Consider the following 16,897-nt stretch of genomic DNA (forward strand, 5'->3'; position numbering starts at 1 on the left):
GTCATGAATGGACTCCTCCATTTTCATTGCAAGGGACTGCACTGTCTCAGGAAACTCTGTCAGATGTCCCACTGCTGTTTCACGAGCACCCGTTACGTACATGGGCCCCGAGGCTCTGCAGCTCCGTCCGGGTAAGTATGGCTGCAGCTGCCCTCCAATGGGGTCTGCCCACAGCGCTCTCTGCCTCCATCACCTGCTCCTGCTCACATGCACCATGCTGCTCACCTTGTGCCACCTGTTCTAAATTCGCATGAGGTCCCACTGAGGTGAATGTATCTACACTGGTGAATGGTGTGATTGACTCCTGTGATGGTGGTTTCACAAAGCGCAGGTCATCCTCCGAGGTAGGCCTGGCCTCCACAGTTGTATGCAACTGTTCTTCTGGCATCGGCTCTGTTTAATGAAGAAAACATTAGTTACTCGACCTTCTTTGTCTCAGTTTGTGCTTCAGCAGACATCTTTTTACACATCAGTTGATATCCAATGGAAAATACTTCAGAGTTGGAAGCTGCTTCAACGCACTTCCATGGAGAATTCATTAAACTGTCACTCTCTCTCTGTCGGACACCAATCTTGTTGTCTCTGGCTGCCAGCATTACTGCCACCCTTGCAATGTCAAGTGCCTCCTCATCCATCACTGTCATGATTGCCAGGCTGACTACTCCATCCCCTCAATGACTCCTCTCTTGTGCGTTGTGTGCTCATTTCTCCTGCAATGTGAGGATAGAAAGGTCAGCTGCCCATCCTGATCCACTATCTGAAGTGATGCTCAGTCTTTACATTATCTTCATGCCAACCTTATATCAATTTGATTGCTTCTCGTGTGAGGATTGGCAATGGGCAATGATCTCCTCAGCGTACCTAATCACTGCCTGCCTTGAGGCCCTCCTGCTCAGAGGTGTGCTGTCTCTGCAAGATTCTCAGGGCTGACAGTTTGGCTGTGCTTCATACTCAACTTGCCAGAATGCATAACATCGTTGAAGCACTTCCAGCACTGGAGCCAAGTCCTACTCGCCACACTGCAGCTGTTGACCTCCAGCCCATGCCTTCTTCATTTGCCTAGCAGGCTTCTTCCTGCCACTCTCAGAAATCAACATTGCACCTGGCTCACACCACCTCTAACAGCACCTGCAGGGAAGCATCTACAACAGACTGCAGTGTCTCTTCTCTGGTATACTGTTCCTTCAGCACTGCTTCTCTCTGCCTACATCCAATTTGAAGACTGACGGGCGGCCTTTAATTTTTTTTTATTATTTCATGGAATGTGGGCATCGCTGGCAAGGCCAGTATTTGTTGCCCATCCCTTGAACTGAGTGGTTTGCAGTTAAGAGTCAACCTCCACATTGCTGTGGGTCTGGAGTTTTTCTTCCCTAAAGGACATTTGTGAACCAGGTGGGTATTTTTGACAATCAATGATAGCTTCATAGCACCATTACTGAGACTAGCTTTCAATTTCAGATTTTTATGAATTAATTGAATTTAAATTTCACGAGCAGTTGTGGTGGGATTTGAACCCATGTCCCCAGAGCATTGGCCTGGGCCCCTAGATTACTAGCCCAGTGACATTACCACCATGTCACCGTCTCCCCAAATGGGGCCCTTCACTTCTACCTGCCGTCTGCTGATTGCACCCGCCATCTGTAATTGGACAGATATCATGGAAGCGACCCACGAATTTGGGTGCCAGCAACCTTTTTTACTGCAGCAGTTCAAGAAGGTGGTTCCCCACCACCTTCTCAAGGGCAATTAGGGATGGGCAACAAATTCTGGCCTTCCAGTGACACACATCCCATGAAAGAAGAAAAAAATACTTTTTTTACCTGAAGGGTGTTAAAAAAAAGTTGCCGAAAGTAAAAACTAGCAGGAAATTTTGCCATTTCTGAACCAAATACTTGGCAAATTGCCAAATGTCACTGGTAGAATGCATAATTTGTACTTATAATACAATAAATTTATAGAATTTATGTAACAATAGAAAACAACTGGCATTAAAATAGACCTAACTCTGAATTATCATGTTTTTGACTTTTATTAACTATAATTTTGTCAATAAAGTCATCTTTAAAACAAACCATGACTTAAGGTGTGTAGAATTAGGACAATTTTTTTGGCTATTGATTCTTGTGATTAAAAAAAGCTTCTAATAGCACATTCAGAATAATTTATTATTGCAGCTATAATAGAAACAATAATGGTTGCAACCATAAAATCTGTTTCTCAAACTGAAGGTATTACCGAGAACCATGGTGTAGTTATACCAATCAAACAGGTTTATTTAGAGCATGATGATTCTTGTCATTAAAGTAATCATTTGAAACCGTAAAGTGCAGCATAATGATTAGTTTTTTATCCCCACAATAAAAACACAGCGCTTACTTTTCTCAACTATTTTTTAGGCTTTTTTATGTTAATACGATCCAATTGGAAAAGGTTGAGAGCTGTAAATGAGATGTTAAAGAGCCACATGCGGCTTTGGAGCTGTATGTTGCAGACCTCTGCACTAATTGGTCGCCTTCCACAAAATACTAACGATCGGCGCATTCCGACCTCGAGCAGGGTCACTACTTAGAAATGATCCCAACTTCGGGTTGCCACTGAAAATAGGAAAATCCAGCCCAATATCTCTAAGCTGGTCTCTCCAACAGTAGATTTGTAACCATGCCCTTCTGTGCTAAACAGGGCAACCTTCCTTTTTCCCTCTTCCTGAAGGAGCAGCTCGATAGATGCACCATTGAATGGTGATGTTGTCTGTGTGCACTTATTTTAAGAGTGCAGATATCCTGCTCCCTTCCATTTCGTGTCCTTTAGGGAAGGAAATCTGCTGTCCTTACCTGGTCCAGCCAACATGAGACTCCAGACCCACCGCAATGTGGTTGACTCTTACATGCCCTCTGAAATGGCCGAGCAAGCCACTCAGTTGTATCTAACCGTTACGAATTCAAAAAAAAGGAAGGAAACTGGACGGACGGACCGGCATCGACCTAGGCACAGTAAATGACAATGGCAAACCCAGCGCTGTCGACCCTGCAAAGTCCTCCTTACTAACATCTGAGGGCTTGTGCCAAAGTTGGGCGAGCTGTCCCACAGACTAGTCAAGCAACAGCCTGACATAGTCATACTCACCGAATCATACCTTACAGACAATGTCCCAGACACTGCCATCACCATCCCTGGGTATGTCCTGTCCCACCGGCAGGACAGACCCACCAGAGGTGGCGGCACAGTGATATACAGTAGGGAGGGAGTTGCCCTGGGAGTCCTCAATATCGACTCTGGACCCCATGAAGTCTCATGGCATCAGGTCAAACATGGACAAGGAAACCTCCTACTGATTACCACCTACAGCCCTCCCTCAGCTGATCAGTCAGTACTCCTCCATGTTGAACACCACTTGGAGGAAGTACTGAGGGTGGCGAGGGCACAAAATGTACTCTGGATGGGGCACTTCAATGTCCATCACCAAGAGTGGCTCGGTAGCACTACTGCTGACCGAGCTGGCCGAGTCCTAAAGGTCATATCTGCTAGACTGGGTATGCAGCAGGTGGTGAGGGAACCAACAAGAGGGAAAAACATACTTGATCTCGTCCTCACCAATCTGCCTTCCACAGATGCATCTGTCCATGACAGTATTGGTAGGAGTGACCATCACACAGTCCTTGTGAAGACGAAGTCTCGCTTTCACATTGAGGATACCCTCCATCGTGTGGCACCACCACCGTGCTAAATGGGAAAGATATCAACCAGATCTAGAAATGCAAAACTAGGCATCCATGAAGCGCCGTGGGCCATCAGCAGCAGCAGAATTGTACTCAACCACAATCTGTAACCTCATGGCCCGGCATATCCCCCACTCTACCATTACCATCAAGCCAGGAGACCAACCCTGGTTCAATGAAGAGTGCAGGAGGGTATGCCAGCAGCAGCACCAGGCATACCTCAAAATGAGGTGTCAACCTGGTGAAGCTACAACACAGCACTATCTGCATGCCAAACTGCGTAAGCAGCATGCGATAGACAGAGCTAAGCAATCCCATAATCAACAGATCAGATCTAAGCTCTGCAGTCCTGCCACATCCAGCCGTGAATGGTGGTGGACAATTAAACAACTAACTGGAGGAGGAGGCTCTACAAATATCCCCATCCTCAACGATGGGGGAGCCCAGCACATCAGTGCGAAAGATAAGGCTGAAGCATTTGCAACAATCTTCAGCCAGAAGTGCCGAGTTGATGATCCATCTCGGCCTCCTCCTGAAGTCCCCAGCATCACAGATGCCAGATTTCAGCCAATTTGATTCACTCCGCATGATATCAAGAAACGACTGAAGGCACTGGATACTGCAAAGGGCCCTGACAATATTCCAGCAATAGTACTGAAGACCTGTGCTCCAGAACTTGCCGCGCCCCTAGCCAAGCTGTTCCAGTATAGTTACAACACTGGCATCTACCCTGCAATGTGGAAAATTGCCCAGGTGTGTCCTGTACACAAAAAGCAGGACAAGTCTAACCCGGCCAATTACCGCCCCATCAGCCTACTCTCAATCATCAGTAAAGTGATGGAAGGTGTCATCAACAGTGACATCAAGTGGCACTTGCTTAGCAATAACCTGCTCAGTGACGCTCAGTTTGGGTTCCGCCAGGGCCACTCAGCTCCTGACCTCATTACAGCCTTGGTTCAAACATGGACAAAAGAACTGAACTCAAGAGGTGAGGTGAGAGTGACTGCCCTCGACATCAAGGCAGCATTTGACCGAGTATGGCATCAAGGAGCCCTAGCAAAACTGAGGTCAATGGGAATCAGGGGGAAAATCCTCCACTGGATGGAGTCATACCTGGCACAAAGGAAGATGGGTGTGGTTGTTGGAGGTCAATCATCTGAGCTCCAGGACATCACGGCAGGAGTTCCTCAGGGTAGTGTCCTGGGCCCAACTATCTTCAGCTGCTTCATCAATGACCTTCCTTCAATCATAAGGGAATGTTTGCTGATGATTACACAATGTTCAGCACCATTCATGACTCCTCAGATACTGAAGCAGTCTGTGTAGAAATGCAGCAAGACCTGGACAATATCCAGGCTTGGGCTGATAAGTGGCAAGTAACATTCGCGCCACACAAGTGCCAGGCAATGACCATCTCCAACAAGAGAGAATCTAACCATCGCCCCTTGACATTCAATGGCATTACCATCGCTGAATCCACCACTACCAACATCCTAGGGGCTACCATCGACCAGAAACTGAACTGTAGTAGCCATATAAATACCGTGGCGACAAGAGCAGGTTAGAGGCTAGGAATCCTGAGGCGAATAACTCACCTCCTGACTCCCCAAAGCCTGTCCACCATCTACAAGGCACAAGTCAGGCGTGTGATGGAATACTCTCCACTTGCCTGGATGGGTGCAGTTCCAACAACACTCAAGATGCTCGACACCATGCAGGACAAAGCAGCCCACTTGATTGGCAGCCCATCTACAAGCATTCACTCCCTCCACCACCGACGCACTGTGGCAGCAGTGTGTACCATCTACAAGATGCACTGCAGCAATGCACTAAGGCTCCTTAGACAGCACCTTCCAAACCCGCGACCTCTACCAACTAGAAAGACAAGGACAGCAAATACATGGGAACACCACCACCTGCAAGTTCCCTTCCAAGTCACACACCATCCTGACTTGCAATTATATCACCATTCCTTCACTGTCACTGGGTCAAAATCCTGGAACTCCCTTCCTAACAGCACTGTGGGTGTACCTACCCCAAATGGACTGCAGCGGTTCAAGAAGGCAGCTCACCACCACCTTCTCAAGGGCAATTAGGGATGGGCAATAAATGCTGAAACAAAAACAAGAAATGCTGGATTCACTCAGCAGGTCTGGCAGCATCTGTGGAAAGAGAAGCAGAGTTAACGTTTCGGGTCAGTGACCCTTCTTCGGAACTGCCAGACCTGCTGAGTGAATCCAGCATTTCTTGTTTTTGTTTCAGATTTCCAGCATCCGCAGTATTTTGCTTTTATTTTAGGCAATAAATGCTGGCCTGGCCAGTGACACCCACATCCCATGAATGAATAAAAAAAAATCATGAATTCCCAGTAAGGGGACCAATCCAGGCCATGAGCCTGTATGGAATATGTAATTATATTGATCTTGGGAAGATCTGAAAACGTCAGCCATTTCTAAAACATGTGAAAGCAAAACATTTAATGCACGAGTCCCACAGCCTGAATGATGGGACCAGAAAATCTACACTTTTACATCCTGAAGTGACTAGACACAAATATTATTTTAAATCAATTTATTGCCTGCTTTTCATGAGTGACCAATATAACTCATCTCCCACATTCTTGTGTCCCTGATGATTGAAACCCACTTTATGCTTTGTTGCTTTTTATCACAATAACGGAATTTCCTGAGGTTCTTCATAATGGTGGACGTTATGTTCATTCAGTTAATGATGTCATCTTGGATTATCAAATAGGAAAGCAGTGTGCCTCAGCAAATATTCCTCTAAAAGCAGAACCTCTTCCACTGTTGAAACTGACCTTTCTGGACAGTTTCTGACCATGGCTTCATAATTGTTATCAATGCCTCTCGACTGGGAATCAGTTTCTTCTTTGGCCTCCTTATCTCGAGAGACAATGGATAAGCGCCTGGAGGTGGTCAGTGGTTTGTGAAGCAGCGCCTGGAGTGGCTATAAAGGCTAATTCTAGAGTGACAGGCTCTTCCACAGGTGCTGCAGAGAAATTTGTTTGTCGGGGCTGTTGCACAGTTGGCTCTCCCCTTGCGCCTCTGTCTTTTTTCCTGCCAACTACTAAGTCTCTTCAACTCGCCACACTTTAGCCCCGTCTTTATGGCTGCCCGCCAGCTCTGGCGAACGCTGGCAACTGACTCCCACGACTTGTGATCAAGGTCACAGGATTTCATGTCGCATTTGCAGACGTCCTTAAAGCGGAGACATGGACGGCCGGTGGGTCTGATACCAGTGGCGAGCTCGCTGTACAATGTGTCTTTGGGGATCCTGCCATCTTCCATGCGGCTCACATGGCCAAGCCATCTCAAGTGCTGCTGACTCAGTTGTGTGTATAAGCTGGGGATGTTGGCCGCCTCGAGGACTTCTGTGTTGGAGATACGATCCTGCCACCTGATGCCAAGTATTCTCCGGAGGCAGCGAAGATGGAATGAATTGAGACATCGCTCTTGGCTGACATACGTTGTCCAGGCCTCGCTGCCATAGAGCAAGGTACTGAGGACACAGGCCTGATACACTCAGACTTTTGTGTTCCGTGTCAGTGCGCCATTTTCCCACACTCTCTTGGCCAGTCTGGACATAGCAGTGGAAGCCTTTCCCATGTGCTTGTTGATTTCTGCATCTAGAGACAGGTTATTGGTGATAGTTGAGCCTAGGTAGGTGAACTCTTGAACCACTTCCAGAGCGTGGTCGCCAATATTGATGGATGGAGCATTTCTGACGTCCTGCCCCATGATGTTCGTTTTCTTGAGGCTGATGGTTCGGCCAAATTCATTGCAGGCAGCCGCAAACCTGTCGATGAGACTCTGCAGGCACTCTTCAGTGTGAGATGTTAAAGCAGCATCGTCAGCAAAGAGGAGTTCCCTGATGAGGACTTTCTGTACTTTGGACTTCGCTCTTAGACGGGCAAGGTTGAACAACCTGCCCCCTGATCTTGTGTGGAGGAAAATTCCTTCTTCAGAGGACTTGAACGCATGTGAAAGCAGCAGGGAGAAGAAAATCCCCAAAAGTGTGAGTGCGAGAACACAGCCCTGTTTCACGCCACTCAGGATAGGAAAGGGCTCTGATGAGGAGCCACCATGTTGAATTGTGCCTTTCATATTGTCATGGAATGAGGTGATGATACTTAGTAGCTTTGGTGGGCACCCAATCTTTTCTAGTAGTCTGAAGAGACCACGTCTGCTGACGAGGTCAAAGGCTTTGGTGAGATCAATGAAAGCAATGTAGAGGGACATCTGTTGTTCACGGCATTTCTCCTGTATCTGACGAAGGGAGAACAGCATGTCAACGGTCGATCGCTCTGCACGAAAGCCACACTGTGCCTCAGGGTAGACGCGCTCGGCCAGCTTCTGGAGCCTGTTTAGAGCGACTCGAGCAGAGACTTTCCCCACTATGCTGAGCAGGGAGATTCCACAGTCCAAAGACTTGCAGGTTGATAGGTTAATTGGCCATTATAAATTGCCCCTAGTATAGGTAGGTGGTAGGGAAATATATAGGGACAGGTGGGGATGTGGTAGGAATATGGGATTAGTGTAGGATTAGTATAAATGGGTGGTTGATGGTCGGCACAGACTCGGTGGGCTGAAGGGCCTGTTTCAGCGCTGTATCTCTCTCTCTCTAAACAGTAGTTGTTGCAGTCACCGCGGTCACCTTTGTTTTTATAGAGGGTGATGATATTGGCATCGCGCATGTCCTGGGGTACTGCTCCCTCGTCCCAGCACAGGCATAGCAGTTCATGTAGTGCTGAGAGTATAGCAGGCTTGGCACTCTTGATTATTTCAGGGGTAATGCTGTCCTTGAACGCATGTGAAAACTTGTATTTGTTATAGGTATCCATAGGCTTATTTCCTGATTTTTAAGGTATTAAATTTTGTTAGTTGCTGTCAGCTCAAATTTTTACTGGTTAGTTACATTTCAGAATTATCAGGTATCACTTTGCTACTCTGATGACATGCATAGCTCCTTCCTGTTCATTTGTTTTCCTTACAAGCTTTTCTGCACTAAACGTATTGGCAGATGCCAACATACACAATCCCTGTATTCTCAGCAATGTTTTTTTTAAATTGACCTCCTTTCTATGTCTTCTCAAATATTGAGTTTACTAATTTTTAAGTGGACTTACAACACAGTATTTGGTGAAAGGATATATGTGCATAAATAACCAGTTTATACCAAATTCACAGAGCCATAATGATACAACTGCACAAACAAAATATGAATCAACTTTCTTAATTATAGCAGAGCTAAGATACAATTAAAGTTTATCCTCCAAGCCACCTGACTGCTTCTGCTCCAAAAATAGTATGGCCAAGTTTCTGACAGTTAAGAGTTTTACATGCCTATTACTTCTGATTGAATTTAAAGTTTGGTAAATTTGGCAGGATTTTTATTTCCTCTGCAGACTTTATTGGTCCTAAAAACCGTACCTGCATGATTCTGTATCACTTTTCCACAGAATATTCAGTTTTTATTGGGAATTGCTGTAAGTTTAATAGAGGTGGCATGAAGTTGCAGTATGCAATTTGCCTGCCTGAATTAGGCACGTCTCATTAAACTCCAATTTCTAGCATAAGCCTACTGCTGGGAGCTCTCACAGTTGGGGGGAAGGCAGGATTTCTTACACAAGTGAAACCATTTAAAGCATGTAATTAAACACAAGTTCCTTTGGTGAACAATGAAAAGGCATATATAAGCTGTGAGGGGGATGCAAAGAGGCTGCAAAGGGCTAAAGATAGGTTAAATGAGTGGGTAAGAACATGGCAGATGGAATATAATGTGGAGAAGTGTGAAGTTACCAACTTTGGTCGTAAAAATAGAAAAACAGAATATTTTTAAATGGTGAGAGACTGGGAAATGTTAGTATTCAAAGGGACCTGGGTGTTCTTTTACATGAATCATGGAAAGTTAACATGCAGGTACAGCAAACAATTATGAAAGCAAATTATACGTTAGCCTTTATTATAAAGGGATTGGAATACAAGAGTAAAGTAGCCTTACTGCAATTATATAGGGCATTGGCGAGGCCACACCTGGAGTATTGCATAAAGTTTTGGTCTCCTTATCTTGCTTTAGAGGGAGTGCAACAAAGATTCACTGGACTAATTCCTGAGATGAGAGGATTTTCCTATGAGGAGAGGCTGAGTACACTAGGCCTATATTCCCTAGAATTTAGAAGAATAAGAGGTGATCTCATTGAAACATGTAAAATTCTTAAGGGGCTTGATCGGGTAGATGCTGGAAATGTTTCCCCTGGCTGAGAAGTCTAGAACTGGGGGCTACTGTTTCCAAATAAGGGGTTGGCCATATAGGACTGAGATATGGAGAAGTTTCTTCTTGTGAATCTTTGAATTCTCTACCCCAGAAAGATGTGGCTGCTCAGTCATTGAGTATATTCAAGACAGAGATCGATAGATTTTTGGATACTAAGGGAATCAAGCAAGATGGGAGAATGCAGGAAGGTGGAGTTGATGTAGCAGTTCAGCTATGATCTTACTGAATGGCAGAGCCTTCAGTGATCAGTTTACTCCTGCTCCTATTTCTTATGTTCTTATATATGCCACAGCTTTTCAGCAAAGCCATGATGGATGCATGTGAAGGAAAATCTGTACAATTTGCAGATTCTAAATTGCAGCTATCACAAAATGGATTAGCCCTGTTTTGACATTCCAAGGCATCCACTCCATAGAAGCGCAGAGTAACTGGGCAGATGTTGACCATTGTAAATGCCAGCAGAACTACATATGTGCTTGGAGGTGTTTCTGCAACAAAGTTTTCAGAGATCAAAAATCTGCCAAGATGGGCAAGGCCTACATGCCGTGAAGAGATTGCTCTCAACCTGTTACAAATTGATTGCAGTTGCATGCAAAACACTCAGACAACCCTACAGTTCTTTCAGTGCTTAGTGTGCATGCCCATACTGCAGAAAGGCACACTTTGCACTTGCAAATCACAATTACAAATCTTTTCATATTTACACCTTTAAAGCTGAAATAATCCTTCCAAATAAATCGAGCTAAAGGATACATGTTCATTTACTCACACATAAGTTAGGATACAAGTTGGGCATTTGCATGTCATGGAAGGTGCTCTTCAGCCTTTCAACATAGGAACACAAAAAGCTAGACTTTTATTATGGAGGCGGGAAACAGGAACCTGGTCTGCTTTTGGGTCAGAAACCTGCTACTTGTGGGAAACTGATTCAGGTTACAATTTTTAAATGGGTAAGCCCTTAATTGATATGGAGACAGGTGTCCTGTCCTCTTAGAGCCAGTGGGATTGAAAATGGCAGTGTGTCAGATTAAGTATGGGACTCATGTAAACTTCCATGGCAGCCATCACTGAGGCTGCTGGCTGTCCTGAAGGAGAGATCTGCCTTCCACAGCACCAGAGGGAAGTGAGATGTCACAGGGGAACTGGAGGCCTGGCACTAGGGGAAGGGCAGACCCTCGATTCATCAATGCCCACCTGGATCTAATGCTGGAGGCCGTGAGGAAGAGGATGGAGTTCCTCTTCCCAGAGGGTGGCAGGAGGAGGCCATCTCGTCATGCAGTAGGGGCATATCTCTATTCAGTGTTATCCCCCTCTATCCCCTCTTCCTCCTCCTCTCTTACCTTCTGCTCTTCCCCCAATGAGCTGTCTCCTGCCAGGGCCTCACTGTCCTCAAGGTCCACACCTCTCTGAAGGGCCATGTTATAGAGAGCATAGCAGACCACCACAATGACCGAGACGATTGCAGGAGAGTATTGGAGTGTGCCACCTGACCAATCAAGGTACTGGAATCGCATCTTCAGAAACCCGATGGCCTGCTGAGCAGGTGTTAATGGTTGTTTCGTCTCAGTGCTTCTGTTTGGGGCTCCCGTAGAGTGGTAACTAGCCACCTCTTCAAGGGATTTCCCTTGTCCCCTTAGATCCATCCATGCACTTTGGGGGATGGATTCAAGTACTGAGGCAGTCTAGATTGGTGGAGGATGAAGGAGTCATGGCAGCTGCCAGGAAAGTGAGCGCACATATGGAGGAAGCTCTTGTTGTGTTCACAGACCAGCTGGATGCTGAGGGAGTGGAAGCCCTTCCTATTGATGGATCTCACTGGTTGGTCGTTGGGTGCATTGATGGCCACATGGGCGCAAGCGATGATGCCCTGCACTGGGGGAAATCCAGCAATGGAGGCTGAACCCAATGCCCTCTGTGCCTCACAGGCCCATCTGTGTGAAAGCGGGTCCCCTGCCCTCCTGAAAATTACATCTGTCTCCTTCCTAGTGACCTGATGAACTGCCGATTGCGAGATACCACCTAGATCCACGGCTGATCCCTGGAATGACCAGATTGCATAGAAATTCAGGGCAATGGAGACCTTGACGGCTGCAGATAGGGGACTACTATGGGGGCTGAGAGACCTAAGGTCTTTGTGGAACAGAGCACACAGGACCGAAACCATATGCCTGGATAGGCGCAGCTTCCTACATCACTGGCGCTCTGTTAATTGTAGGTAGCAGATTCTTGGGCTGTGCACCCGATGTCTTGGGTAGCACCTTCCTCCCCTTGCAGCCCCCCGCTGTACTCCTCTGGCCTCCTGCTATCCAGCAGGTTGCATCTGCTGAAGCTTATCCTGCCTGCTTTGTCCAATGTCAGAGTAGCCTTTTCCCATCTGAACATCCTCAGTTGGGCTTTGTACATTCACCAGGCCTTCCCTAGCCAACCCCAGCTATCTCTGTGATGCCAGCGGCCTTACATCCCTCTTGGGATTTCTGCCACTCTCCAATGAGAAACACAACCCTTCCAACTGTAGCAATAGCTACACTGAGGCACATCTGAAGCAGCTGAGCTTTATTTGCTACCTCGGCTTTATTTCAATCAGCCTTTCCCATAACCCTCATGGCCCTCCACACAGTTCGTGTCTTCGCAACCCTGTTATATTCCCCACATGGTGCCTTCCCTGTTACCATCCTTTAAACATTGTGCACTGCTACTGACAAGCCTGTTAATGAGCTCTTTAATGAGCTCAACAGGCACTTAATTGGAGGCATGCGCCCCACCTGTTCCTTCCCACATTGTGGCCCTTTGAAAATTGCATCACATTCAGGAGGCGGCAGGACCCAATGCCGACCTCCAAAAACGCGATATTCAAATCACATTCACAGCCATTCCCATCCCCAGCAGCCTTTGAAAATCTGGCCCAATTTAAGAAGTGACAGGAGGAAGGGCCCGAGATTTTAAAGGAGGCAGCTGTCAAAATTGTTGGTGATGAAAGCATAAAGGGAGTGGGGTTGATGAAGCAAAAACTTCCCAACCATCCCTTTAATGTTATTTCTTCTCCATATATTCACTCACTCTCATGTAAGTATAAAGTCACAGACAACATATGTCACACAGGGGTAGATTTTAACATTCAGGTGACCGACTGGTAGAGCACGGCAGCTGGCTGCCTGCTTTTGCCAGGGAGAGGATATTTACAGGGCCAGTCCTCACATCTATGCTGCGGTGAGCTGCATGCCTCAGATGGACATCTTACTGCAGCTTGTCAGGGTAGACAATATAGTCAAGGACATTAGAGAGGAAAGAACAGTTGAAGATAGTTTAGAGATAGGTGCAGCAGGTGAATGGGTCCAGATTGGGCATTGAGTTGGTGATGGTAGTCATTTTTAAACTGAGATAAGCTGCCTGAGCAAAGTGACCCATTAACAATGTTGGAAATCATCAGGGCGAGGAAAGATAACTGAACAGCAGGTATTGGGTTGGAGAACCAGAATGTGGATCTCATAAGAGAGGTGAGCTTGGAGAAGGCAGGGGAAGAGACTGGCGGAGAAACTGCAGTGATAGGGTTCACGGATGATCAGGAGCATAGGGGAGGAGGAGTAACTGGTGGTAGAGACAGCTGCATGGGTGGATTTGATCTTTGAGAGAGGAAAATCCATGAATTCTTTACACTCAATTTTGGAAGTGAGGATGGCGGGCGTTGTGTGTTGGGGTGGGAAGGAGTTTGAAGAAGTGGTATGTCATCTGCAAAAGAGCTGCATTTTGTTGCTGCCTTCCAGCATAATCCTGGAGAAATAGGATAAATTTAAAAAGGGAGAGGGAGACATGGTTGTGCTTAACTTTGTTGGACCAGATCTAGCAATGAATGATGAGATCAGTCGCCTACTAGAAATAATAAAAGCAAATTACTGCAGATGCTGGAAATCCAAAATAAAAACAGTAAGTGCTGGAAATACCCAGCAGGTCTGGCAGCATCTGTGGAGAGAGAAACAAAATTAACGTTTCAGGTCTGTGACCTTTCATCAGAGTAGGGTTACTCAACTGCCAGATGGTACATATGTCATGGCAACCGACTGCATATATTTCATCATGTGAAGAAATAATAGCCTTTCATCACATATCAATTGAGTGTTCAGGAAGTGAAATCCCTTTCTGTTGATGAAATGATAAGGATTGTCAGCCAAATTGCAACAAAGACCTTGGGAAATCCTGCAACTCAATAGAAATTGATGGTATGCTCATTTATGTATCTCTGATCAGCATCAAATGTGATAAATTGCATACCTCTAGCAAAGAGTACATTAGTGACTTGCTTTATTGTAGTACTAACAATAGATTGACTTATGCAGCAAAAGTCATGAGTCATACCTTGAAATAAGCTAGTTACAAAAACAAGAATGCTATTGAAATCTTTTCTACAACTGTAAGCATAGCCTTAATTAAGAGATAACATCCAGCTGCAACAGTAGGTAGAGTTCCTCCAGGACTCCTGACATCACAGCCCCCTAAAACATAACTCCAAATAATTAGGAAGGAACATCTAGGGCTATACACCATTTTGGTAGGTACCAACTGGAGGGTCTGATTTTTTTTTTTGGTACTGCCTTATTCAGTGTGCTTCCCATGCACCCACTTGCTTGTGCTCCAACATGTTTTTAATATATAATGGATGTCCATTAGAAATGCCATTTTGCAACTTAGCCCAAGTTCTCCAGACAAAGAAGACTCTCTAGGAAGACTAGGATTGGAAGCTAAAAACTTCAGATAAAAAGTAGATTTTTTTTCCCCCAAAATATGCAGCTAGCACAAGAACACAAATAGGAGCAGGAGTAGACCATATGGCCCATTGAGTCTGCTCCGCCATGCAATACCATCATGGCTGATCTTAGGCTTCAACTCCACTTTCCCGCCCGCTCACCATGCCCCTTGATTCCCTGAGAGACCAAAAATCTGTTTATCCCAGCCTTAAATGTATTCAACAATGAAGCATCCACAACCCTCTGGAGTAGAGAACTCCAAAGATTCACAACCCTTTGAGTGAAATAATTTCTCCTCATCTCAGTCCTAAATGATCAGCCCCTTATCCTAAGACTGTGGCCCCGTGTTTTAGATTCCCGACCAGCGGAAACTATCTCTCAGTGTCTACCCTATCCAGCCCATTCAAAATCTTGTATGTTTCAATGAGATCGCTTCTTATTCTTCTAAACTCCAGAGAATATAGGCCCAATTTACTCAGCTTCTCATCAATGAACAACCCCCTCATCCCAGGGACCAATCTTAGTGAACCTTTTCTGTACTGCCTCCAATCGTTTCGTAAATGTGGGGACCAAAACTGCATCGACATCGTGATCTGTGGCGGGGTGGGGGGGAGCCGGAAGTTGGCTCTGGATGAGACCCGCCATGGACCTAGACGCTGGCAGGGCCCGGCCCGATCTTCCCAGCGGCAACAAGGTTCCGTTGTGGTCCCCCCTTCCACTGGGCGATGGGACCACAATTTAAATATGCAAATAAATAAAATTAATAAATTTAAATACACTTACCTCCAATCTTGAGGGCCCGCTGCGATCTTTGGCGCAGCGGCCAGCATTCCTGCGCCTTCAGATCCCCATCTGGGGAAACGTGGCAGCACACTGGTGGAGAGGAGTGAGGAGGTAAGTTTGTCTGTGCAAGGCGGGTGGGTGAGGGGAGAGGGGGGGGGGGTCAAATAAATGTAGAGGATGGTGGGAAGGGTCAAACCTTAAACTTTGTGCAGTTTGGGGTGGGGGAAAGGTCAGTTGTAAAAGGTAAGTGTTTGGGGGGAAGGGCAAGTAGTTATTGTAATTGTTGTTGGGGAAGTGGGAAAGGGGTGTAAGAAATTTATTGATTTAATTTTGGGGGATCTTTCTTTAAAAATTTAAAGATGCCGGCGGGCCTGCTTCCCTTTAAAAATAGCGCGCGCCTGTGCACAGGCAGCTGACACCATTTCCAGGGACCAACAGCCCCATGTGATTGGGGGGGGCGGTGGCAGGCCACCCGGGCTATTTAAATAAGCTGCTGCGTTTAAGAGTGCGGCGGCTTTTGAGCTCCCTGACGATAAATCCAGCCCAGTATTTCAAGCTTGGTCTCACCAAAAGCCTGTACAATTGTAGCAACTGTAGCTAAAGCAAAGTTACAGCCAGAACAATTTTCCTACCAAACAGGCTTTAGGTTAAGCACTTCTCTCTTCCATCGTCACTACCAGTTTAATTTTTGACTCTAGATTCGGCTCCAAATTCCTGCCCCTACTGCAAGAAATTTCACAGTTGCATCCCTCCTACCTCCAGAAATGTCAGGCCCTTTGAGTTCTACTCTTATGTTACTTACCTCATCTGAATCCTTGAGTATGTTATTTTCTTCCTACATTTACTGCAGTATTTGTTACTGTTTCTTACAACAAAATACAAAGTAAAAAATTGAATTGTTTTTATTACCTGTAGCAGAATCCGTAACAGCTTGGCTAGTGACAGTTGGTAAATCTTGGAGCTGATATGTTGTGGTGGTCGAAGGAGTTGTTGGACTGCTATTGTTGCTTGTCATATAAGGGGAAGGGTATGGAGAATTGTTATAATATTGTGCATATTGTCCCTGGCTAAAGCCTGCATAAGAATATTCCTAGAAAAGGCAAGATAAACATATTTAGATTCTGTTTAAATATTCTTATCATTGTATTGAAATAACTAATTTCATTTGTATTTGATGTGCTTTGCAACTATATTAATTAGATCAAGAATGACAACACAGTTCTATCATGCTCATTCCATGCAGAGAGAAGTTCCGTGCTTTGTAGGGCATTAGATAATGAGTGAACACTGTGGAGGCAGAAAAGAGCAGAGTCAAGAGATGGCAAACATGGTCAAGGAGAAAGGTCTTAAGGAGGATTTTGAAAG

At 45.7% G+C, this 16,897-nt stretch overlaps 1 protein-coding gene across 18 annotated transcripts in view; it reads right to left on the reverse strand.

Annotated features, from left to right (window-relative positions):
• eya1 (EYA transcriptional coactivator and phosphatase 1) overlaps positions 1-16,897 on the reverse strand; it is a 274,463-nt gene that overhangs the window by 153,621 nt on the left and 103,945 nt on the right. For 13 of the 18 annotated variants that reach the window (XM_068031998.1, XM_068032001.1, XM_068031999.1 and 10 more), the window contains 2 exons: positions 16,442-16,622; positions 226-393 (listed from right to left, as the gene is read on the reverse strand). In XM_068031998.1, the coding sequence (XP_067888099.1) occupies positions 226-393; positions 16,442-16,622 (349 nt within the window). The remainder of the gene's footprint in view (positions 1-225; positions 394-16,441; positions 16,623-16,897) is intronic. The other 5 variants (XM_068032014.1, XM_068032015.1, XM_068032012.1 and 2 more) reach the window with 1 other exon arrangement.

This window comes from Heterodontus francisci, chromosome 5 (assembly GCF_036365525.1).
Source record: "Heterodontus francisci isolate sHetFra1 chromosome 5, sHetFra1.hap1, whole genome shotgun sequence".
Classification (NCBI taxonomy): Eukaryota; Metazoa; Chordata; class Chondrichthyes; order Heterodontiformes; family Heterodontidae; genus Heterodontus; species Heterodontus francisci.